A 24,091-nucleotide genomic window follows, 5' to 3' on the forward strand; every position below is an offset into this window, starting at 1 on the left:
GATACAGGGGATCCTAGAGTTGGAAGGCACCTCAAGGGGACATCCAGTCCAACCTCCTCCTGCCGTGCAGGGATACAGGGGATCCTAGAGTTGTAAGGGACCCCAAGGGGACATCCAGTCCAACCTCCTCCTGCCCTGCAGGGATACAGGGGATCCTAGAGTTGGAAGAGACCTCAAGGGGACATCCAGTCCAACCTCCTCCTGCCCTGCAGGGATATAGGGGATCCTAGAGTTGGAAGGGACCTCAAGGGGACATCCAGTCCAACCTCCTCCTGCCCTGCAGGGATACAGGGGATCCTAGAGTTGGAAGGGACCTCAAGGGGACATCCAGTCCAACCTCCTCCTGCTCTGCAGGGATACAGGGGATCCTAGAGTTGGAAGGGACCCCAAGGGGACATCCAGTCCAACCTCCTCCTGCCCTGCAGGGATACAGGGGATCCTAGAGTTGGAAGGGACCCCAAGGGAACATCCAGTCCAACTTCATCATGCCCTGCAGGGATACAGGGGATCCTAGAGTTGGAAGGGACCTCAAGGGGACATCCAGTCCAACCTCCTCCTGCCGTGCAGGGATACAGGGGATCCTAGAGTTGTAAGGGACCCCAAGGTGACATCCAGTCCAAACTCCTCCTGCCCTCCAGGGATACAGGGGATCCTAGAGTTGGAAGGGACCTCAAGGGGACATCCAGTCCAACCTCCTCCTGCCCTGCAGGGATACAGGGGATCCTAGAGTTGGAAGGGACCCCAAGGGGACATCCAATCCAACCTCCTCCTACCCTGCAGGGATACAGGGGATCCTAGAGTTGGAAGGGACCCAAAGGGGATATCCAATCCAACCTCCTCCTGCCCTGCAGGGATACAGGGGATCCTAGAGTTGTAAGGGACCCCAAGGGGACATCCAGTCCAACCTCCTCCTGCCCTGCAGGGATACAGGGAATCCTAGAGTTGTAAGGGACCCCAAGGGGACATCCACTCCAACCTCCTCCTGCCCTGTAGGGATACAGGGGATCCTGGAGTTGGAAGGGACCCGAAGGGGACATCCAGTCCAACCTCCTCCTGCCCTGCAGGGATACAGGGGATCCTAGAGTTGGAAGGGACCTCAAGGGGACATCGAGTCCAACCTCCTCCTGCCCTGCAGCGATACAGGGGATCCTACAGTTGGAAGGGACCCCAAGTGGACATCCAGTCCAACCTCCTCCTGCCCTGCAGGGATACAGGGGATCCTACAGTTGGAAGGGACCTCAAGGGGACATCCAGTCCAACCTCCTCCTGCCCTGCAGGGATACAGGGGATCCTAGAGTTGGAAGGGACCCCAAGGGGACATCCAGTCCAACCTCCTCCTGCCCTGCAGGGATACAGGGGATCCTAGAGTTGGAAGGGACCTCAAGGGGACATCCAGTCCAACCTCCTCCTGCCCTGCAGGGATACAGGGGATCTTAGATTTGGAAGGGACCCCAAGGGGACATCCAGTCCAACCTCCTCCTGCCCTGCAGGGATACAGGGGATCCTAGAGTTGGAAGGGACCCCAAGGGGACATCCAGTCCAACCTCCTCCTGCCCTGCAGGGATACAGGGGATCCTAGAGTTGGAAGGGACCCCAAGGGGACATCCAGTCCAACCTCCTCCTGCCCTGCAGTGATACAGGGGATCCTAGAGTTGGAAGGGACCCCAATGGGACATCCAGTTCAACCTCCTCCTGGCTGCAGGGATACAGGGGATCCTAGAGTTGGAAGGGACCCCAAGGGGACATCCAGTCCAACCTCCTCCTGCCCTGCAGGGATACAGGGGATCCTAGAGTTGGAAGGGACCTCAAGGGGACATCCAGTCCAACCTCCTCCTGCCCTGCAGGGATACAGGGGATCCTAGAGTTGGAAGGGACCCCAAGGGGACATCCAGTCCAACCTCCTCCTGCCCTGCAGGGATACAGGGGATCCTAGAGTTGGAAGGGACCCCAAGGGGACATCCAGTTCAACCTCCTCCTGCCCTGCAGGGATACAGGGGATCCTAGAGTTGTAAGGGACCCCAAGGGGACATCCAGTCCAACCTCCTCCTGCCCTGCAGGGATACAGGGGATCCTAGAGTTGTCAGGGACCCCAAGGGGACATCCAGTCCAACCTCCTCCTGCCCTGCAGGGATACAGGAGATCCTAGAGTTGGAAGGGACCCCAAGGGGACATCCAGTTCAACCTCCTCCTGCCCTGCAGGGATACGGGGGATCCTAGAGTTGTAAGGGACCCCAAGGGGACATCCAGTCCAACCTCCTCCTGCCCTGCAGGGATACAGGGGATCCTAGAGTTGGAAGGGACCCCAAGGGGACATCCAGACCAACCTCCTCCTGCCCTGCAGGGATACAGGGGATCCTAGAGTTGGAAGGGAACTCAAGGGGACATCCAGTCCAACCTCCTCCTGCCCTGCAGGGATACAGGGGATCCTAGATTTGGAAGGGACCCCAAGGGGCCATCCAGTCCAACCTCCTCCTGCCCTGCAGGGATACAGGGGATCCTAGAGTTGGAAAGGACCTCAAGTGGACATCCAATCCAAACTCCTACTGCCCTGCAGGTATACAGGAGATCCTAGAGTTGGAAGGCACCCCAAGTGGACATCCAGTCCAACCTCCTCGTGCCCTGCAGGGATACAGGGGATCCTAGAGTTGGAAGGGTCCCCAAGGGGACATCCAGTCCAACTTCCTCCTGCCCTGCAGGGATACAGGGGATCCTAGAGTTGTAAGGGACCCCAAGGGGACATCCAGTCCAACCTCCTCCTGCCCTGCAGGGATACAGGGAATCCTAGAGTTGTAAGGGACCCCAAGGGGACATCCACTCCAACCTCCTCCTGCCCTGCAGGGATACAGGGGATCCTGGAGTTGGAAGGGACCCCAAGGGGACATCCAGTCCAACCTCCTCCTGCCCTGCAGGGATACAGGGGATCCTAGAGTTGGAAGGGACCTCAAGGGGACATCGAGTCCAACCTCCTCCTGCCCTGCAGCGATACAGGGGATCCTACAGTTGGAAGGGACCCCAAGGGGACATCCAGTCCAACCTCCTCCTGCCCTGCAGGGATACAGGGGATTCTACAGTTGGAAGGGACCTCAAGGGGACATCCAGTCCAACCTCCTCCTGCCCTGCAGGGATACAGGGGATCCTAGAGTTGGAAGGGACCCCAAGGGGACTTCCAGTCCAACCTCCTCCTGCCCTGCAGGGATACAGGGGATCCTAGAGTTGGAAGGGACCTCAAGGGGACATCCAGTCCAACCTCCTCCTGCCCTGCAGGGATACAGGGGATCTTAGATTTGGAAGGGACCCCAAGGGGACATCCAGTCCAACCTCCTCCTGCCCTGCAGGGATACAGGGGATCCTAGAGTTGTAAGGGACCCCAAGGGGACATCCAGTCCAACCTCCTCCTGCCCTGCAGGAATACAGGGGATCCTAGAGTTGTAAGGGACCCCAAGGGGACATCCAGTCCAACCTCCTCCTGCCCTGCAGGGATACAGGGGATCCTAGAGTTGGAAGGGACCCCAATGGGACATCCAGTTCAACCTCCTCCTGGCTGCAGGGATACAGGGGATCCTAGAGTTGTAAGGGACCCCAAGGGGACATCCAGTCCAACCTCCTCCTGCCCTGCAGGGATACAGGGGATCCTAGAGTTGGAAGGGACCCCAAGGGGACATCCAGTCCAACCTCCTCCTGCCCTGCAGGGATACAGGGGATCCTAGAGTTGGAAGGGACCCCAATGGGACATCCAGTTCAACCTCCTCCTGGCTGCAGGGATACAGGGGATCCTAGAGTTGGAAGGGACCCCAAGGGGACATCCAGTCCAACCTCCTCCTGCCCTGCAGGGATACAGGGGATCCTAGAGTTGGAAGGGACCTCAAGGGGACATCCAGTCCAACCTCCTCCTGCCCTGCAGGGATACAGGGGATCCTAGAGTTGGAAGGGACCCCAAGGGGACATCCAGTCCAACCTCCTCCTGCCCTGCAGGGATACAGGGGATCCTAGAGTTGGAAGGGACCCCCAGGGGACATCCAGTCCAACCTCCTCCTGCCCTGCAGGGATACAGGGGATCCTAGAGTTGGAAGGGACCCCAAGGGGACATCCAGTCCAACTTCATCATGCCCTGCAGGGATACAGGGGATCCTAGAGTTGGAAGGGACATCAAGGGGACATCCAGTCCAACCTCCTCCTGCCGTGCAGGGATACAGGGGATCCTAGAGTTGTAAGGGACCCCAAGGGGACATCCAGTCCAACCTCCTCCTGCCCTGCAGGGATACAGGGGATCCTAGAGTTGGAAGAGACCTCAAGGGGACATCCAGTCCAACCTCCTCCTGCCCTGCAGGGATATAGGGGATCCTAGAGTTGGAAGGGACCTCAAGGGGACATCCAGTCCAACCTCCTCCTGCCCTGCAGGGATACAGGGGATCCTAGAGTTGGAAGGGACCTCAAGGGGACATCCAGTCCAACCTCCTCCTGCTCTGCAGGGATACAGGGGATCCTAGAGTTGGAAGGGACCCCAAGGGGACATCCAGTCCAACCTCCTCCTGCCCTGCAGGGATACAGGGGATCCTAGAGTTGGAAGGGACCCCAAGGGAACATCCAGTCCAACTTCATCATGCCCTGCAGGGATACAGGGGATCCTAGAGTTGGAAGGGACCTCAAGGGGACATCCAGTCCAACCTCCTCCTGCCGTGCAGGGATACAGGGGATCCTAGAGTTGTAAGGGACCCCAAGGTGACATCCAGTCCAAACTCCTCCTGCCCTCCAGGGATACAGGGGATCCTAGAGTTGGAAGGGACCTCAAGGGGACATCCAGTCCAACCTCCTCCTGCCCTGCAGGGATACAGGGGATCCTAGAGTTGGAAGGGACCCCAAGGGGACATCCAATCCAACCTCCTCCTACCCTGCAGGGATACAGGGGATCCTAGAGTTGGAAGGGACCCAAAGGGGATATCCAATCCAACCTCCTCCTGCCCTGCAGGGATACAGGGGATCCTAGAGTTGTAAGGGACCCCAAGGGGACATCCAGTCCAACCTCCTCCTGCCCTGCAGGGATACAGGGAATCCTAGAGTTGTAAGGGACCCCAAGGGGACATCCACTCCAACCTCCTCCTGCCCTGTAGGGATACAGGGGATCCTGGAGTTGGAAGGGACCCCAAGGGGACATCCAGTCCAACCTCCTCCTGCCCTGCAGGGATACAGGGGATCCTAGAGTTGGAAGGGACCTCAAGGGGACATCGAGTCCAACCTCCTCCTGCCCTGCAGCGATACAGGGGATCCTACAGTTGGAAGGGACCCCAAGTGGACATCCAGTCCAACCTCCTCCTGCCCTGCAGGGATACAGGGGATCCTACAGTTGGAAGGGACCTCAAGGGGACATCCAGTCCAACCTCCTCCTGCCCTGCAGGGATACAGGGGATCCTAGAGTTGGAAGGGACCCCAAGGGGACATCCAGTCCAACCTCCTCCTGCCCTGCAGGGATACAGGGGATCCTAGAGTTGGAAGGGACCTCAAGGGGACATCCAGTCCAACCTCCTCCTGCCCTGCAGGGATACAGGGGATCTTAGATTTGGAAGGGACCCCAAGGGGACATCCAGTCCAACCTCCTCCTGCCCTGCAGGGATACAGGGGATCCTAGAGTTGGAAGGGACCCCAAGGGGACATCCAGTCCAACCTCCTCCTGCCCTGCAGGGATACAGGGGATCCTAGAGTTGGAAGGGACCCCAAGGGGACATCCAGTCCAACCTCCTCCTGCCCTGCAGTGATACAGGGGATCCTAGAGTTGGAAGGGACCCCAATGGGACATCCAGTTCAACCTCCTCCTGGCTGCAGGGATACAGGGGATCCTAGAGTTGGAAGGGACCCCAAGGGGACATCCAGTCCAACCTCCTCCTGCCCTGCAGGGATACAGGGGATCCTAGAGTTGGAAGGGACCTCAAGGGGACATCCAGTCCAACCTCCTCCTGCCCTGCAGGGATACAGGGGATCCTAGAGTTGGAAGGGACCCCAAGGGGACATCCAGTCCAACCTCCTCCTGCCCTGCAGGGATACAGGGGATCCTAGAGTTGGAAGGGACCCCCAGGGGACATCCAGTCCAACCTCCTCCTTCCCTGCAGGGATACAGGGGATCCTAGAGTTGGAAGGGACCCCAAGGGGACATCCAGTCCAACTTCATCATGCCCTGCAGGGATACAGGGGATCCTAGAGTTGGAAGGGACCTCAAGGGGACATCCAGTCCAACCTCCTCCTGCCGTGCAGGGATACAGGGGATCCTAGAGTTGTAAGGGACCCCAAGGGGACATCCAGTCCAACCTCCTCCTGCCCTGCAGGGATACAGGGGATCCTAGAGTTGGAGGAGACCTCAAGGGGACATCCAGTCCAACCTCCTCCTGCCCTGCAGGGATATAGGGGATCCTAGAGTTGGAAGGGACCTCAAGGGGACATCCAGTCCAACCTCCTCCTGCCCTGCAGGGATACAGGGGATCCTAGAGTTGGAAGGGACCTCAAGGGGACATCCAGTCCAACCTCCTCCTGCCTGCAGGGATACAGGGGATCCTAGAGTTGGAAGGGACCCCAAGGGGACATCCAGTCCAACCTCCTCCTGCCCTCCAGGGATACAGGGGATCTTAGAGTTGGAAGGGACCCCAAGGGAACATCCAGTCCAACTTCATCATGCCCTGCAGGGATACAGGGGATCCTAGAGTTGGAAGGGACCTCAAGGGGACATCCAGTCCAACCTCCTCCTGCCGTGCAGGGATACAGGGGATCCTAGAGTTGTAAGGGACCCCAAGGTGACATCCAGTCCAAACTCCTCCTGCCCTCCAGGGATACAGGGGATCCTAGAGTTGGAAGGGACCTCAAGGGGACATCCAGTCCAACCTCCTCCTGCCCTGCAGGGATACAGGGGATCCTAGAGTTGGAAGGGACCCCAAGGGGACATCCAATCCAACCTCCTCCTACCCTGCAGGGATACAGGGGATCCTAGAGTTGGAAGGGACCCCAAGGGGATATCCAATCCAACCTCCTCCTGCCCTGCAGGGATACAGGGGATCCTAGAGTTGAAAGCTACCCCAAGGGGATATCCAGTCCAACCTCCTCCTGCCCTGCAGGGATACAGGGGATCCTAGAGTTGGAAGGGACCTCAAGGGGACCTCCGTCCAACCTCCTCCTGCCCTGCAGGGATACAGGGGATCCTAGAGTTGGAAGGGACCTCAAGGGGACATCCAGTCCAACCTCCTCCTGCCCTGCAGGAATACAGGGAATCCCAGAGCTGGAAGGGACCCCAAGGGGACATCCCATCCAATCCCATTCTGCCATGGAAGGGACCCAAGGGGTCAGCCAGTCCCTTTTTGCCATTCAGGAATACACAGAATCCTAGGCTTGGAAGGGATCCCAAGGGGCCATCTAATCTAGCCCATTCTGCCATGCAGCAACACAGAGAATGTCAGGGTTGCAAGGGACCCCAAGGGTAATGCAGCCCCAAACCATCCTTTGTCCATGCAGGAATGCAGAGAATCCTAGACTTGGAAGAGACCGCAAGGGCCATCCAGTCCAACCCATTCTGCCATGGAGTAAGACACAGAATCCTATTTGGAAGAGATCCTAAGGGTCTTCCACACCAAACCTCTTTGGGTCATGTAAGAATACAGAGAACCCTAGAGTTGGAAGGGACCCCAAGGGCCATCCACTCCAGCCCCTTTGTGCCATGCAGGAACTCACAATCAAAGCACCCCACACAAAGCCACCTAGCCTCTGTTTAGAAACCTCCAAGGAAGGAGACTCCACTGCTCTCCAAGGGAGCGTGTTCCATTGCCAAACAGCTCTTACTGTCAGGAGCTTCCTCCCAATGTTTCGTGTCCACTTTTTTGTGTGAGTTTTGGTTGATATTGTTCAAACCACGTGTATTTCCACAAATCTTTGTGTATTTGCTCGTGGATATAATGGTGGCTGCTGCAACAACAATCCTGTTCGTAACAAATGACAGTACTTGCCCATAGGGAAAGATTGGGGGATATTTGCCCATAGGGATAACGTAGGGGAATTCTTGCCCATAGGGAAACATGGGAGAATACTTGCTTATTGGGATACATAGGGGAATACATGCCTATGGGCACGTAGTCTCCAATGTTTTCCTATGGGGAAATATTCCCCTATGTTTCCTTATAGGCCAAGTAGTCTCCAACATTTCTCAATGGGCAAGTATTCCCCAATGTCTCCTTATGGGCAAGTACAATCATTTGCTTTAGTATGTCCCCATAAATGGGGCTGTAGTAAGTCGGGGCAAGCATGCGAGCAGCTGCAGGTTTGGGGAGGGCAACCTTCCCAAGACGTGAAGGGGTTACGCCTCTGTATGACTGCTTCTACTAGTATCAATAACAGCAATAGTCACTACTTACAGTTGTAATTAGCCTACAATTGTAAACCACTTGGACACTGTTAGTTCAGTATGAAGCGGTATATAAATGAAGCTGTTTGTACTGCAACAGCAATCCTAATAACAGCAATTAAAACACAATGTGATGCCAGTGAAGTTGTTGGTAGTAGTTTACGGTATATACTCAACTATAAGTTGACCTCATGTATAACTCAAAGGCAGGTTTTGGGCTCAAAATTATGGATTTGATACGACCCATCCAAGGATAAAACTTAGGGGCCTGTAACAAAGGATGTAAAGGACAAAGCATAGCAAACAATGCCAAATAATTTACAAAGTTCTGGCAGGCATAACTGTTTCTGCTTACTCTTAAAGGCTGAGTGGATGAGAGAGTAGAGTGCTTCTTTTAGGAGTTCCTGGGAAGGTCTAATCCTGTGACTTTCACCATTCTGCTCAGAGAAGGGTTAAATCACAGTACTTATACATATACTTATAGTTATACTGCCCTGTGGATAAGTTGACCAAAGTTTTTTGTCAGTGAATTAATTGGGAATTGGCTAGGAAGTTAATAGTAAATTAGCTGTAATAATAGTAGTATAACCCAAAATGTCAAAATGATTTATAGGCTACTCAGGGCATGAATACTCTAAATAAATAAATAATACAATGACATTTAGTTGGTGCTAATCTGTGCTGATCTTTTTCAAAACAACACTTTTTGGTTTCATCCATGAAGCATGTTCATTGAGTTAGACAGAGACAAGGAATTACAGTGCCAGATCTGAAACAAGCATCGGGTTTTTCCTGGAGTAATTACATCTTCAGAGAAAGAACATAGAATAAACCTATTCCATGAGACCATGGACCCAGGGGCCAAACTCAAGACCCAAAAGAGAAGGGCTGTAGTACAGCTGTAGGTGGCCATGACCAACCTAACAACTCCCCAGGCCAGGGCAGCCAGCAACCAATGGCCATGGATTCCACACATGGAGAGCCATGGAAGGCACATGGATCGCTGCTCTGCGCAATGGACATCAGGCTGAATGGGGTTTTCGGTCCATTCCATTTGCAGTAGGCCAGCTGTGGAAAGCTGGAAGCAAAACTACAGAGTGTACATATCAAGCTGGAAAAACAAAGGCTGTCTCCAAGAGATCCTGGCCCAGCTGCCCCTGCAACTACCTCTGATGATAGCAAGGCTAAGGGATATGACAGAGATTTCAGGTGACAGGAGAGCCGATGGTTGTAGTGGGAAGAGAGGCCACTTGACACTGGCTGCTCCTGGTCTTGTCAAGTTGCACTTGTACACTGACCAGGGCTCAAAAGTTGCCTTTGATGAAGAGTCCAAGAAGCTGCTGTTTTTCTTGACCCAAGTCAAAGGGTTCATGTGTGAGTGGGAGCATACCTTCCAGTCAGAAGCTACAAAGTGCACTATGTGTCAGCATAATTGAAAGGAGAGGCTATGAAATGGTTGGTTGATTGGTACAAAATGGGAGCAGCAGAGCTGGATGACTTCAGTGCCTCCATGACTAGTCTTCGACCTTGGTTTGAGGATGCATTCTGACAGGAGAAAGCACGCATGAACATCCAGTGGCAGCAGGTCAGTGGCTAAGTATGTGGTGGAGTTCAGACAGCTGGCAGGCTGGATATCTGACTTGTCTGAGACCACAAAAATCCAGAACGTCCAAGATGGGCTGAATCCAGACATAGTTTAGCGTTTCCTGCTGCAGGGAACCCGGCACCTTGCTTGGTTGGGTGTGACCGGCTGGAGAACTGGAAACTGATGCTCAATGTAGAAGTGAGAAAATGCCATGTTGGAGAGTGCCCAGATGATGGAGGAATTGTCATGGGAGGTCGATCTATCTGATGAGACCAAGAGCAGCGCAGAGCCACGGGAAACAGTGGCTGCCCTAAATGGTGACAAAGGCACCCAAGACTGTGATGAGGGGATGTGCCACCTTCAGGTGTGAATGTGGGCCCTGGGGGAAGGAGGAAGTATGGAGATGTTGGCATGATAGACTCTGAATGTACTAGATGCTTAATGTACCCCAACACAGTCACTGGAGTGGACTTGCAGGTGGAGGAATTACCGACATCCATATATTTTACCCAGGTGCATAACAGCAACTTTTGTCGTACCAAGCATGGCGATTGAGACACATAGGAAGATTTTGCCATTCCTGGCAGTTCTTATACCAACCCACATAATTAGCCTTGAGTGAACTGGCTCAAATTCCATGACCTCCACATTGACTTGGTAAAATTTGTGAGCCAGCAGTTCTGGGAAGCCCTGATGGGTGGACCATGGGCTCTGGACCTGACTTTGAGCAAGTCACAGTGGGCATAGTAATGAAACCACCTAGGTTAAAGGCCGCTGACAAGCACATGGGCATGGGGATCTTAGTACCAGTTGTGGAGCTAGAAGTGCCCAGTGAGTGTGTGGATGTGAAGGAAGTATTTGAGGATGAGTCTGACTCCCTTCTCCCATGTTGTAAGTCAGATTGTGCTATTGAACTGATCCTGGGGGCTGAGTTGCCTAAAATTAAGTTATGGTCCATAACTCCCAAAGAACTAGCAGCCTTAAGGGAGTCCATAGACAAGCAGTTGGCAAGAGGATTCATAAGATCAGCCACTTCTTCAATGACTGCCTTGGTATTACTCTGGCACAAGAAGGAAGGATTGTTGAGAATCTGCATGGACTATGAAGAGATGAATGCTATGTGCATCTCAAATATGTGCCTCGTGCCCTTAATGAAGGATATGTTAGCAGACCTGATGAAAGGGAATGTTTAAATAAAGTTGGACTTAAGAGAAGTATACTTTCAGATACATATCAAAGATACACTTGTGTAGCATAACCCATCATCCAGTATTACAAAGCTTATATAAAATATATGATGAGCAAGCATGGCAGACCTATGATCCCGACACTTGCCTAAACACAAAAGAGAGGGAATCCAGCCAGTTCACCAGTCTTGTTCAATAAGAAGTACTGTGAATTCTCAAATAACATCCTTGATGGTCTCCTGGAGACATTTGGATTACAGCTTTCTGACAGTTGGACACGCTAGCAGGATCTGAGCTGAGATGTATACTAAAACATTTGGAGTGCCCCATGCTGGGGAAAGCTGCCCACAGAGATCCAGATGTGAAATATAATAAGGGAAAGAGTAGAGGAGAAATAGCCAAGGTCCTGGGAGATACTCAAGGTCATGTTATAATGATGCTGTCATAATGGCTACTTTAGCCTAGGTCAAAGGATAGACCCATTTGCATCAGTCAGCACTACAACTTGTTTTGTTTCGACCAATGGCACCTAATGCTATACTTGGGTTGACCAGGTAGGTGTGATTCCAGAGGTTTTTATGAAATTGGATTAAAAGAACCCTTGCCTGCTGGACTTTAAAGAAGTGAGCTCTAGAATTATTAATCCATTTTGTTGTGATTATTGAAAGCTAAGGTACATTCTACCTCCTCTAATTGAAATTTGAGTTACTGTTTCTTCATATACTTGAAACAGATTAAATTTCAGACTGAAAAGAAAGAAAGAGCTTACTCCATCAGTCCATCTAAGTCAGTATTGCTTATCCTGACGGACAGTAGCTCTCCAGGGTTTTAGGGAGTCTTGACAGTTCTTTGCATTAAGAACCATCAAATTATCTATTAAAGACTATTGAAAAGAACTGTTATAATTATACGTAGGTTGGATGAACCGAGGTCGGCTGGGTCGGTCAACCAATTACAAATCCACCCAACAACCGTATTGCCTAGCCCACATTTTACTGCCTTTTTTGCAAAGATATCATGGGAGACCTTGTTAACTGCAATCACAACACACTACATCCACAGCATTCCCTTCATCCACCAAGTTTGTGACTCTATATATAAAAAGGAAAGATTAGATTAGTTTGGCATGACTTGTTTTTGAGAAAACCATGTCGACCTTTTAGAATGATGGCATATGGGGTATGTGTGCATGCACTCAGAATGGTAATATGTTGCAGGTAGTATAGTAATCATGACTGGTCACCTTTGAGAGGTACTTTGGGGCACAAGAGGGAGAAATGGTGGTGCGTTTGGGCTGGCTTGTGGATCCTCTGGTCAGCCGATGGAAGCAGAAAGCCAAACTAGATGGGACCTTGGTTTCTTCTTATGTTAAGGTGACCCAGGCAGGAATTTGAGCTGACCAGTTAAAAACCTCTAATCTCTCCCTCCCTCCCTCCTCTCCTTTATAGCATGGCAGACAAGAACAGCACCTTGAAATGCACTTTTTCTGCTCCAAGCCACAGCACCACTCTCCTGCACGGCCTGGCCTCTCTCCGGGCTCAGGCACAGTTGCTCGACGTCATCCTCACCATCAACAACGAGGCGTTTCAGGTCCATAAAGTTGTTTTGGCCGCGTGCAGCGACTACTTCAGGTGAGAGGCCTGAGTGACCTGTCAGAGGCCGATCCCTTCCTTCTTGTCAGAACCTTCCCCTGTCAGCAGTAGGCAAAGTGTGGGAAATTGTCCTAACTTAGAAGAGCCTGAATTTAGTGGCACGGCATAAACTTTCTATACAGAAGGTTCATGGTTTGGTCAGAGTGGAAAAGATGCTTGTTGGAACCCTTGGAGAGGCTCTGTCAGCTGGATGGGCGATAGCTCTGATGTGAAGTCGAAGGCTTTCATGGCCGGCATCCATAGTTTTTTGTGGGTTTTTGGGGTTATGGGGCCATGTTCGAGAAGACTTTCTTTCCAGGCAAGCATTCTCTGAAGATGCCAACCACAGATACTTGCAAAATGTCAGGAAGAAACTCTTCTAGAACATGGCCCCATAACCCAAAAAACCCACAAAAAACAATAGCTCTGATGTTATCAAGTGGCTCCCTGCGTTCCTATTTAAAACAACTCTTTGCTCAAAACCATGAGGACCAGGATTTTACTTTTGCTCATTGGCAAAAGCTCTGCCACTGTATCTCTTCTCTGGGTTAAATAAAACATATGACCAGAATTCAGTAAGGCAGTTACCAATATAGAAATTAGATTGTGTTCATGACTGGTTGGTATTCATGATTCCTACATATTTCTTAATTTAGAGAATACATAACCATGAAAGTCACTCAGTCTCCACTTAGTGGGCAGCAGCCACTGCAAGCAACAGGTGTCTGTTCCCCTGTCTATCAGAAAGCAACGGATTGATGTCTCCATCTCTCCCCTTCAAGCGATCTTTGGTATGAGAGAAGGAGAATTGTGACAGGGATCCTGTTTGTGATTGTCGCACCATCTTAGTTACATTGCAAAGTAGGGTCTCTCAGCCTGACCCCCCAATTCCCACTTACCAAGCTTTAGCCACTGTGAGCGACAGAGGCCTGTTCACCAGTCGATTTGGAAGCCGTTGACCAATGACAGGTGAACAGATTCCTGTTGCTCACTGTGGCTGCTGCCAGTAAGTGGGCATTGTGGGGTCAGGTTTCTAAACCTGAGAGATACAGAACAAAAATGCTTACTGAGAAAAGTAGGTGATACAGAATTGTGGCTGTCATTTTTCTTTTGTTACTTCTGGATATGGAAAAAATGGTTGCAAAGGCTGGTTTGAAAACAGTCCAAGAAGAAGCTGCGTGCACTATGGGTTGGCATCTTGTAAGGATTATCCTTCATAAATTTATAAATCTGGGCTGACATTTATGCCCAGGCCACTGTTATGGAAAGTTCTGGTGGTGCAGAAGGGCTCATTATAGCCCCGAATGGGAGAAGATGTCTCCTTGTGTACCCACCTCTGGCATTGACCACTTTGACCATTTTTCCACATTCTTGCAGCTGCCTGTGTTGTCTTGCATCTGCCTTCCAAGATTTGATTTGTCTGTGCGCACATGCACATGCATGCACACACATTGTTTTTTAGCCTGTGTTTGTTTCCCTAGTAACACCAAGCCCTAGAGGTTTGTTGCTCTTCCAAACAGGTGGACGTTTGAGGGGAGGCAGATGATGTTCTACCAGGTGCTAATGACACTGTTTGAATCCGGTTATTCATCCTGGCCTGTGTATTATTGCATTATTGCTGCTTTAATTGCTTCGGAAGGTTTCTTTCATAACTTGGACGTTGAGGAGGGCCATCCTGAAAATCAGATCAACGCACCACACTTACGTTTGAGATTGCTCTGGTTTTATTTCAGATCAAGGGCAAAGGATTTGGCTTTAAAAACCACTTTGCCTCTGATTCTGTAATCTGGATTTCAGAGCTACAGGGGACCCTTTTATGCAATCAGGATAATTTCAACAGGCTTCTGCTGACTTCCAGATCTTCTTTGTTGATATGAAGCATGTCTCTCTCCCTTTCCCAAGTTGAAGCAGCTTAAAAACAAAGACAGAACATAATGCTGCCATGTGTTTTGCCTTTGACAAACCGTACCGTTCAGTGGCTTGATTGGTTAATGGAAACAGGGAGTTTATGTCTCACTGTAAAAGTGACCTAGATCTGGGCACAGCTGGGACAAAAGAATGGCCATTGTTGTCTGCTCCCATACAGTTTTGCTATTCAGTCCATTGCCTTTTATTGGGGTGATGCTATCTTTATGAATTTTTCTGTTACATTTTTATCGCACATTTCCTCTGCTGACTTGAAGACACTGTATGTGGTTATCCTCTCCCCCACTTCATCCTCCCAACAACAACCCTGTGAGTTAGGTCAGGATGATAATAAGAGTGTGATTTCCCCAAGGTCTTCCAGTGAGGTTCATGAGTCACTGGGGATGATAAGTGGGGTCTCCCCAGTCTATAATCTCTGGCACCAGAGTGGCTCTTACTATCTGTATTGCCTGTTTCAACTGACAGTAGCTTTCCAGGGTTTCAGACAGAATTGAGTTTACTGTATATACTTACAGTAAGTCTAGAAATTTCAGTCAAAAAATTGAGCCCAAAAAATTGTGTTGACTTATCCATGGGTCAATGTAAGTACTGTACTTTTATCAAAAAGGGAGCCATGCCTTGGTGAAAGGTGAGAGCTTAACCTCTTTTCGGAGCACCTAAAAGAAGCATCGAGCCCCTCTACTATCTCATCCATCCAGCCTTTAGGGTGAGCACAGTTACGCCTGTCAACATTTTTAAAGATCTTTAGCATCATTTCCCTTTGCTTCATCCTTTACATCCCTTGTTACATGCTGCTAAGTTTTACCCACGACTTATCCACGGGTCATATCAAAATGCATAATTTTTGCACCCAAACCTGCCCTCAATTTATACACGAGGTCAATTTACAGTCAAAAATGTATGATATACAGGTCTGTTTCCCTGCCTCTGTATGATGGGAGCAAACATCTTGCTACAGCTTTTCGCCAGCCACTAAATCTATAGGGATTGCTGGTAAAAGCTATCCTGAAAACACCAGTCAGCAATCCAGGATTGCACCCTTGTTGGTGTTGAAGAGGCAATTGACTGCTATTCCTCGATTACTTCTGCATTTCAACGCCTTTTATTCCATGAAGCGCAACAGAACGAGAAACTGAGCAGACCAAGCAATTTAAATTTATGAAGAAATGGATATGAAGAAATGATCTACAGAAATTTGTCCTCTTGTATCTCATTTGGGATTCTCAATAAACTATTTGACTGCAAAAGGCACCCGACAGGAAATCAGGTGTTTAGTTGATTTCCAGGAAAATGCTGCTCTAAACTGCCACTGTTATATTATATAAGAATTTTACCATTTACCCTGGAAATGTCCCCTTTATTTAGTCTTTACTTGCCCATACAACCTTAAGATCCACCTAAGTGCAGACTAAGTACTTTGCACCTAATGGGAGTTAAAAGGTATTATGATGGTAGAAAGAATGTATTTTGTATTTAGATTTGAGTTTCCAGTACTTTGACCCTCTTATTGTACATATCATAGAAGCTATCCCCTTTAAAATATATTTTAAAATGGCATTTTTATTAGCAGGAACCTCTGCAAGGGCAAGAGACCGATTAGGATGGTCTATCCCAGGAATCTGATGGATCCGGATGAAATCCTAATGGGTCTTGGGGAATTTTTTTAAATTGTAAGCCGCCTTGATTGTCTTCTGACAGAGAGACAGGGTAAAAATAAAGCTTTTATTATTATTATTTTATTATTATTTATTCCTGGACTCAGGTTTAAACCTGGAGGCCTAGGTTTGAGCAGTGGCCAGGAATTATTTTCCCACATCTAAATGTTGTGCGCCAACTGCACCTATTCCTTGAGATGCTGGATATGGCCATGGTGGCACATGCCTTAGTTACTTCCTGTTGGACTACTGAAACATGCTTTCCTTGGGGCTGCCTTTGAAGAGCGTTCAAAAATTGCAGCTGGTCCAAAGAGCTGTTAACTAGGGCAAGGTAACAGAGCACACAATGCCCCTGTTGAAACAGCTCCACTGCTGCCAGTTTGTTTCCAGGCACAATTCAAAGTGCTGGCTGTGGCCTATAAAGCCCTATATGGCTCAGGTCCAGGCTATTTGGCAGACCGTTTAAAACTGAAAGGTTTAAAGGATGGGCTGGGGTGTTGTATTGTTTTAGACTGTGCTGTTTTAAATACTTGTATCTTTTTAAACTGTATTTTATTCTGCTAATACATCTGTTTTAATACTGCAATAATTTAATTCTATTTTAATGCATCACTTTGTATGTGTTTAATGCAATTTTCTTTTACATTGTAAGCCATTCTAAGTCCCAGTTTTGGGGAAAGAATGGGAAACAAATAAAAATGATGATGATGATGATGATGATGATGATGATATCATCATCATCATCAACTACTACTACTCCTACTCCTACTACATGTCCTATCAGCAAAGTATGTCAAGTTAGCCCCGAGAAAGAGAGAAACTTCTAATTTGTCCAGTGACAAGATATAATATGACTCTTATTTTATATGTTTTATTATCAATTCATCTGTGTTTTTAATACAGCATTGGTCTGTTTTATGGTTGTATGCAAAAGCCTGGTCAGCTAATGTAGATAAACTTCATTGGTCTGTTTTATGGTTGTATGCAAAAGCCTGGTCGGCTAATGTAGATAAACTTGGACTCCTCCCTATAAGTCACATGCTGCAACAGTAAACGAAGGAGTTTCCTCATAAATGGCTCCTATACAGATCTCAAGAATGATGAAAAATATGTCACCAAAGTGCTGGAGAGGTTGGACAGTCCCAGGAACCTATTTTCACATGTCGTTGGAATGCCCTAAAATAAGACACTTTTGGGATGAGGTCTTAACCCAGATCCCTACAATTACGAATCAAACTGTTAAGATTTGTCCAGGCCTTTTATTGCTAACCATTTATAGCAGAGATGACACTCATTTGAAGCACAGAAACTTAATTTCATTTTTCATCACAGCAGCCGGAATGGAAATAGGACAGTGCTGGAAAACCGGAGAACTCAAAATTCTCAGCGGTGGAAAAGAGTATGGGACCTCTGGGTGATGGATATTATCTCATATTCCATACAATCTTGTAATGAACACAAAACCCCCCACTATTATTTCCAGAGGACTAGGTTGTTTTTATTGACTGCGTTCACAGTAATACACATCAAATGAGACCTCCATCTTCTCATGTTGGAAAGATATGTTTGACTTTGACTACCCACTCCCACCAGAATAGCATTCGAAGAGTCTTTCCTGATGACCTATTTTTATAGAACCGGATATATATGATGTATGTTAAATTTTATGCATATTATTGAACATATATTCATGCCCAAAAGCTTTGTTTTGTTGATTTTAGTATTTTTGAGATATGTTGATAGTTTACTTTTATTTGTGATTATGACATTTTCCAGTAAAAATGACTTTAAAAGTGGGTGCTATTGGATATTATCACTTTTTACAATTATTATTTTAAGTTTGGGACTGCATAGATCATGGAAAGTTATGAGAGCGCTGTCATCTCTCGTAGTCCTGATGAAGAAATCTGTATTTAGGACAAGAGGCTACTGTGAACAGAATATAGAGAAACAGAATGGTTCCCGATCGGCAAAGGAGTCAGGCAAGGCTGCCACCCTATTTGTTTGACTTGTACGTTGAAAAGAACAGGCTTAGACTATAATATGAAGAGCAAGTTTAGACCTGGAAAAAGGAGGAGTAAAGATAGGGGGAAGGAATATCAACAGTCTAAGATACGCAGAGCACACCATACTTGTAGCAGAAAACATCGACCTGGAACAAATACTAAGGAAGATCGAAGAAGAAAGTGGAAAGGCAGGCTTACTGCTGAATTAAAGAAAAGAAAATACAGTGGGCCCTTATCCATTGGGGTTGGGTTTCAGGACCCCTGTGGATACCAAAATCTGTGGATGCTCAAGTCTCTTTCAATACGGCGACGTAATAAGATTGTGTCCATATAAAATGGCAAAAACAAAGGCCTGATACAGACAGCCAAAATAAAGCTGCTTCGAGTCACTTTGGAGGTATGGTGTTTCAATGATACACGCGCCCTAAGAGTCCAGAAGCCGCACCAAAGCAACGCTCCAGTCCCAAGGACTGGAGTGCAGCTTTGGTGCAGCTTTCAGACTCTTAGGACGAATGCATCATTGAAACACTAAACCTCCAAAGTGACTCAAAGCAGCTTTGTTTTGGCTGTCTGTATAGGGCCAAAGTTTGCTTTTGGTATTTGTGTATTTTTAAAATATTTTCAAGCTGTGGACGCTTGAATCCATGCATTAAAAATTCTGTGGATACCAAGGGCTGACTGCAATGATCTACACAGACCCAGCCTAGGAAACCAAAATAGTAAAAAAGTTCCTGTACATTGATCAGAATGGGGACTGCAGTCAAGAGATCAGAAGAAGACTAGGAATGGAAAGGGCAGCTATGAAAGAACTAGAAAAGATCCTAAAGTGTAAAGATATACAACCGAGCACAAAAGTTAAGAGTCGTACAACCCTCATTTCCATATTGATTGAGGCTTTTCAACTATTTTGTATTTAAAGAACCATCTCCTGCTTCGAGCAAGAATTGGGTGTTGGAACTGTAAATGTACATCCAGTTTTTAGGTAATCTTGTAATCTACCTTGTCAAAAGAGTTCACTGTGAATGGTGGATTAAAAATTAATAAATGTCTAAATACTCTCTGAAGTAGACAAATGTATTTGTTAACATTGTTTAATTCAGTATTTTTTCGTTTTATAGTAACACACAAGGCAGTTGACAGCATAATATTCAGGCAAAATGTCAGCTAAAAATGATAAAACATTGTAAAGCTATTTAAAAAGGCAGAAAGCACTGATTAAAAGTGTATAGTGTTTCCAATATCCTGGTAATATCCTTACTCACAATTTCAGACAGCAAAAAATCCCCCTAGATCAGTGGTTCCCAACCTGTGGGTTGTGACCCCTTTGGGGGTCGAACAACCCTTTTTACAGGGGTCACCTAAGACCATCAGAAAACCCATATTTCCAATGGTCTTAGGAACTGAGGCACCACAATGTTATGATTGGGGTTCACCACAACATGAGGAACTGTATTAAAGGGTCGTGGCATTAGGAAAATTGAGAACCACTGCCCTACATAGAGTCTCACTTTCTCAGTCCAATGAACAAGAGACAGTTGTGTGGAGAAATTCAAATTGGTTGGTTGGAAGCTTATTTATTAGCTGGCAAAGCATGGGAAACTGCTGGTATCTAGGAATGGTGTTTATGTGCCTTCAATTTGCCTGTCAACTGATGGTGACCCAATGAATTGCAAAGGGTTTTCTTGGGGCAAGGAGTGCTCAGAGGTGTTTTTGGCAGTTCCTTCCACTGAAATATAGCCTACAGCACCTGATATTCCCTGGCAATTTCCCGTCCAAGTACTAACCAGGGCTGAACCTGCTTAGCTTCCAAGATCAGATGGGATCTGGTGCCTTTAGGGTATTTAAGCCAAGAACAATATATCTGAACTATTTTCTCTTGTGTTCTTTGACTTTTCATTTTAGGGCCATGTTCACTGGTGGGATGAGAGAAGCCAGCCAAGATGTGATTGAGCTGAAAGGTGTCTCTGCCAAGGGCCTGAAGCACATCATAGAGTTTGCCTACAGTGCCGAAGTGACCCTGGACCTTGACTGCATCCAGGATGTGCTGGGGGCAGCTGTCTTCTTGCAAATGGTGCCGGTGGTGGAGCTGTGTGAGGAATTCCTGAAGTCTGCTATGAGCGTAGAGACCTGCCTCAACATAGGTCAGATGGCTACCACCTTCAGTCTGGCTTCCTTGAAGGAGTCGGTGGACTCTTTCACCTTCCACCATTTCCTTCAGATTTCAGAGGAAGAGGACTTCCTGCACCTGCCCTTGGAGCGCCTTGTGTTTTTCCTTCAGAGCAACAAGATCAAGAGCTGCAGTGAAATTGACCTCTTCCGGGCAGCCATACGCTGGCTACAGTATGACCCAGTACGCCGTAGCAACGCCAGCCAGGTTCTCTGCCACATTCGCTTCCCGCTTATGAAATCCTCTGAGCTGGTAGACAATGTCCAAACCTTGGACATCATGGTGGAAGACGTCCTGTGCCGGCAGTACCTCTTGGAAGCCTTCAACTACCAGATCTTGCCTTTCCGGCAGCATGAAATGCAGTCACCCCGGACCGCTATCCGCTCAGACGTCCTCTCTCTCATCACTTTTGGTGGCACCCCGTACACAGACAATGACAGAACTGTGAGCAGGAAAGTCTACTACTTGCTAGATAGCAACACACGCCAGTTCAAAGAGCTGACCGAAATGGAGGTTGGGAGCAGCCACACATGTGTTGCAGTGTTGGACAACTTTGTCTATGTGGTCGGGGGTCAACACCTGCAGTACCGTAGTGGCGAGGGGGCGGTGGACTTCTGCTATCGCTATGACCCACACTTGAACCAGTGGCTGCGGATCCAAGCCATGCAAGAGAGCCGGATCCAGTTCCAGCTCAACGTTTTGCATGGCATGGTCTATGCCACAGGGGGAAGGAACCGCTCTGGCAGCTTGGCCTCAGTGGAAACATATTGCCCCAAAACCAATGAGTGGAGCTATGTTTGCTCTCTCAAACGCAGGACGTGGGGCCACGCAGGGGCCACGCTGGGAGGCAAGCTGTATATCTCAGGGGGCTATGGGATATCAGTGGAAGACAAAAAGGCATTACATTGCTATGATCCTGCTGTGGACCAATGGGAGTTCAAAAACCCCATGAATGAACCCCGGGTCCTCCACGCCATGGTCACTGTGCATAACAGAATATATGCCCTTGGAGGCCGCATGGACCACGTTGACCGTTGCTTTGATGTTTTGGCGGTGGAGTATTATGTCCCTGAAACCAACCAGTGGACGACAATGAGCCCCATGCGGGCCGGGCAGTCTGAAGCTGGCTGTTGCTTGTTAGAGAACAAGATCTACATTGTTGGAGGTTACAACTGGCACCTGAACAACGTCACTAGCATCGTTCAGGTCTATAACACTGAGACAGATGAATGGGAGAGGGACCTGCATTTCCCAGAATCATTTGCTGGTATCGCTTGTGTGCCAGTCATTCTCCCACAGACTATGGCCCGGAGGTGACCCCTGGCGAGTCCCCTGGCCTTCTGACATAGCGCATGCCATTGAGATGCACATACATGTCTGCCTTGTTTTGCAAAATAAAGTTGTACGTCAGTGGTAGGCCAGTGAACCTCTTCACTTACCTTCTTGTCTTTGTGTTCCACCAAGTGTGTGTTCCATCTCCTGGGATCTGTAAATGTTATAAAGAAGACTTGGCTTGAGGACAGGAGCGCATGAGAAGGCAGGGTGGTGCTTTCTCACAGATTCTCTCCTCTAACTGTGTCCTGTCTTGCGGATGTTAACATCTTTCTTCTGCAGTGGTTTTTTTTTAAATAATTATAATTAAGTTAACTGTACCCTGAAGCATCATTACATGTAGTTCACTGTGACTGGACAATTAAAGAAAACTAAAACACTATCCAGGAAACTTAAGAAGGCCCTGAGCTTTCCAAAAGCAATAATCATAAGAGCGTGGAGGAGGGTGCGGTTGGGGAGAAAGACACTGAAGGAAATGAAAACATATGTGAAGTCATGGAGATGTAAATCTGTTTTTGTTTTTCTTAAAAAGCACAAGTATCCTGCACAGCTGTTTTTGTTTCTTTGTTTTGTCTCCGAAACTCTTTACATCTTTAAAATAGGTAGACAGAGCTTTGATGAGTATCTGTACTGAAAGCACTGAAGAGCAGAACCCCGTCCGCTGTTTCCAGTCTGAACAAAGTCCAGGGTATTTTGGTGACATGAAATGGTAGCCTAGCCATGCAGAGAAGTATAGCCAGTCGCCAGCCCTGCTTCCAAAGCATCCCATCTCAGGAGTTAACTCTGGCTTTTGGATTTCATTAGCCAAGGCAAACCATTGGTTAAATGGCAGCGGCCTTTAAACGAAACTGATATCTAGAGCGGCTCCTTAATTGCCAAAATGAACTTTCAGTGGAACGTAATTAAAAACGCTGTCACCAGAAGGACCCCATATTGTCTAAGCTCAGCCACTCCAGAAGATGTGCTTGGTTGCATCACTAAAGTGCAGTAGATTTAGGTCAGACTGGAAGCAGAAGAAGGGGTTCTCATCAGAGAGGTGCAGGAACCTGTTTTACAGTACAAAAAAGAACAGACCTCTCTCCTCTGTCCACCTTGTATCATTAAGTTAATTGGTAATAAATAAATGTTACTTATTCCAGAGGGGAAGAATAACCGCTTTTCCAGTCCTTATGTTATTTCAGGGGAAATTTTGCTCTCATTGTGGGAATGTTATTTCCAGAAGTCACTCATTACAAATAACCTTGTCAGGTGTAATGACTTACCGTCGGGCTCTGCTTGAAAGTACCTCTGGCCCCTTGATGCCAGTGGGGCCAGTAAAGCTTTTTTGCTGGAGTGACTTCACATCCTCAGTTGTAGTAAGGGCCTGAACAGACAGGCCAAAATAAAGCTGCTCTGAGTCACTTTGGAGGCATGCTGTTTAAATAATGCATGCGTCCAAAGAGGCCGGAAGCCATTTTTATTTTATTTATTTATTTATTTAGGTATTTATATCATGACAAAGCCACACTCCAGTCCTAAGAATCTTAAGGGTGCCTCTTAAGATGCGTGTGTCATTTAAACAGCATACCTCCAAAGTGACCCAAAGCAGCTTTATTTTGGCCTGTCTGTTCAGGCGCTAAGTTATTCTACTACTTCCATTTCCCTGCTGGCTGCAAAATCCTGCACTTCTTTGAAACTCACGCAGTCCTTTTCTTTGCAGGTTTTGAATCAGCCACACAAGCTCTTGAAGGAAGGAATAGAAACATAAAAAAATGAATTGCAGTGTTCTGCAGCAGGACGGATTTCACGCTTAAGCGTCTCCATGTCTCACTGGTCAGGATTGTTTTCTGTGTTGCCAAGTACAAACTTTGGTGCTTTTTCCCGAATGTAAAATTAAAGCAGATGTTTCCAAGCATATTTAGCCGTGACAGCATTCCTTATTATTTCTACGAGCTTCGTGTCGCAACTTCACACTTGTTTCACATAGGAAAGCCATGTGGTGTGCATGTGGAGTGCTGTGGTGCATTAATATGAAATGAAGCATACTCAGAATAGGCATGTTTCATAGAATCATAGAGTTGGAAGAGATCTCAAGGGCCATCCAGTCCAACCCCCTGCCATGCAGGAAACCCAGATCAAACATCCCCGACAGATGGCCATCCAGCCTCTGTTTGAAGACCTCCAAGGAAGGAGACTCCACTCCGAGGAAGGAGTGTGTTCCATTGTCGAACAGCCCTTACTGTCAGGAAATT

At 48.1% G+C, this 24,091-nt stretch overlaps 1 protein-coding gene across 5 annotated transcripts in view; it reads left to right on the plus strand.

Annotated features, from left to right (window-relative positions):
• The window catches only part of KLHL26 (kelch like family member 26), a 47,979-nt gene extending 24,234 nt beyond the window's left edge, over nt 1-23,745 (plus strand). The window contains exons 2-4 of one of the 5 annotated variants that reach the window (XR_016282156.1): nt 12,592-12,774; nt 20,264-22,070; nt 23,560-23,745. Coding sequence is in view for 4 of the 5 variants with exons in the window: in XM_089535832.1 (XP_089391958.1) it covers nt 12,592-12,774; nt 20,264-21,845 (1,765 nt within the window). In the remaining variant the exon portion in view is untranslated. Of the gene's footprint in view, nt 1-11,577; nt 11,767-12,591; nt 12,775-16,291; nt 16,408-20,263 lie in introns of those variants that run through there. The other 4 variants (XM_089535833.1, XM_089535832.1, XM_089535835.1 and 1 more) reach the window with 4 other exon arrangements.
• The last annotated feature ends 346 nt before the right edge of the window (nt 23,746-24,091 follow it).

Source organism: Sceloporus occidentalis, unplaced genomic scaffold, assembly GCF_023333645.1.
Source record: "Sceloporus occidentalis isolate IW3139 unplaced genomic scaffold, rSceOcc1.0.p SCAF_8, whole genome shotgun sequence".
NCBI lineage: Eukaryota > Metazoa > Chordata > Lepidosauria > Squamata > Phrynosomatidae > Sceloporus > Sceloporus occidentalis.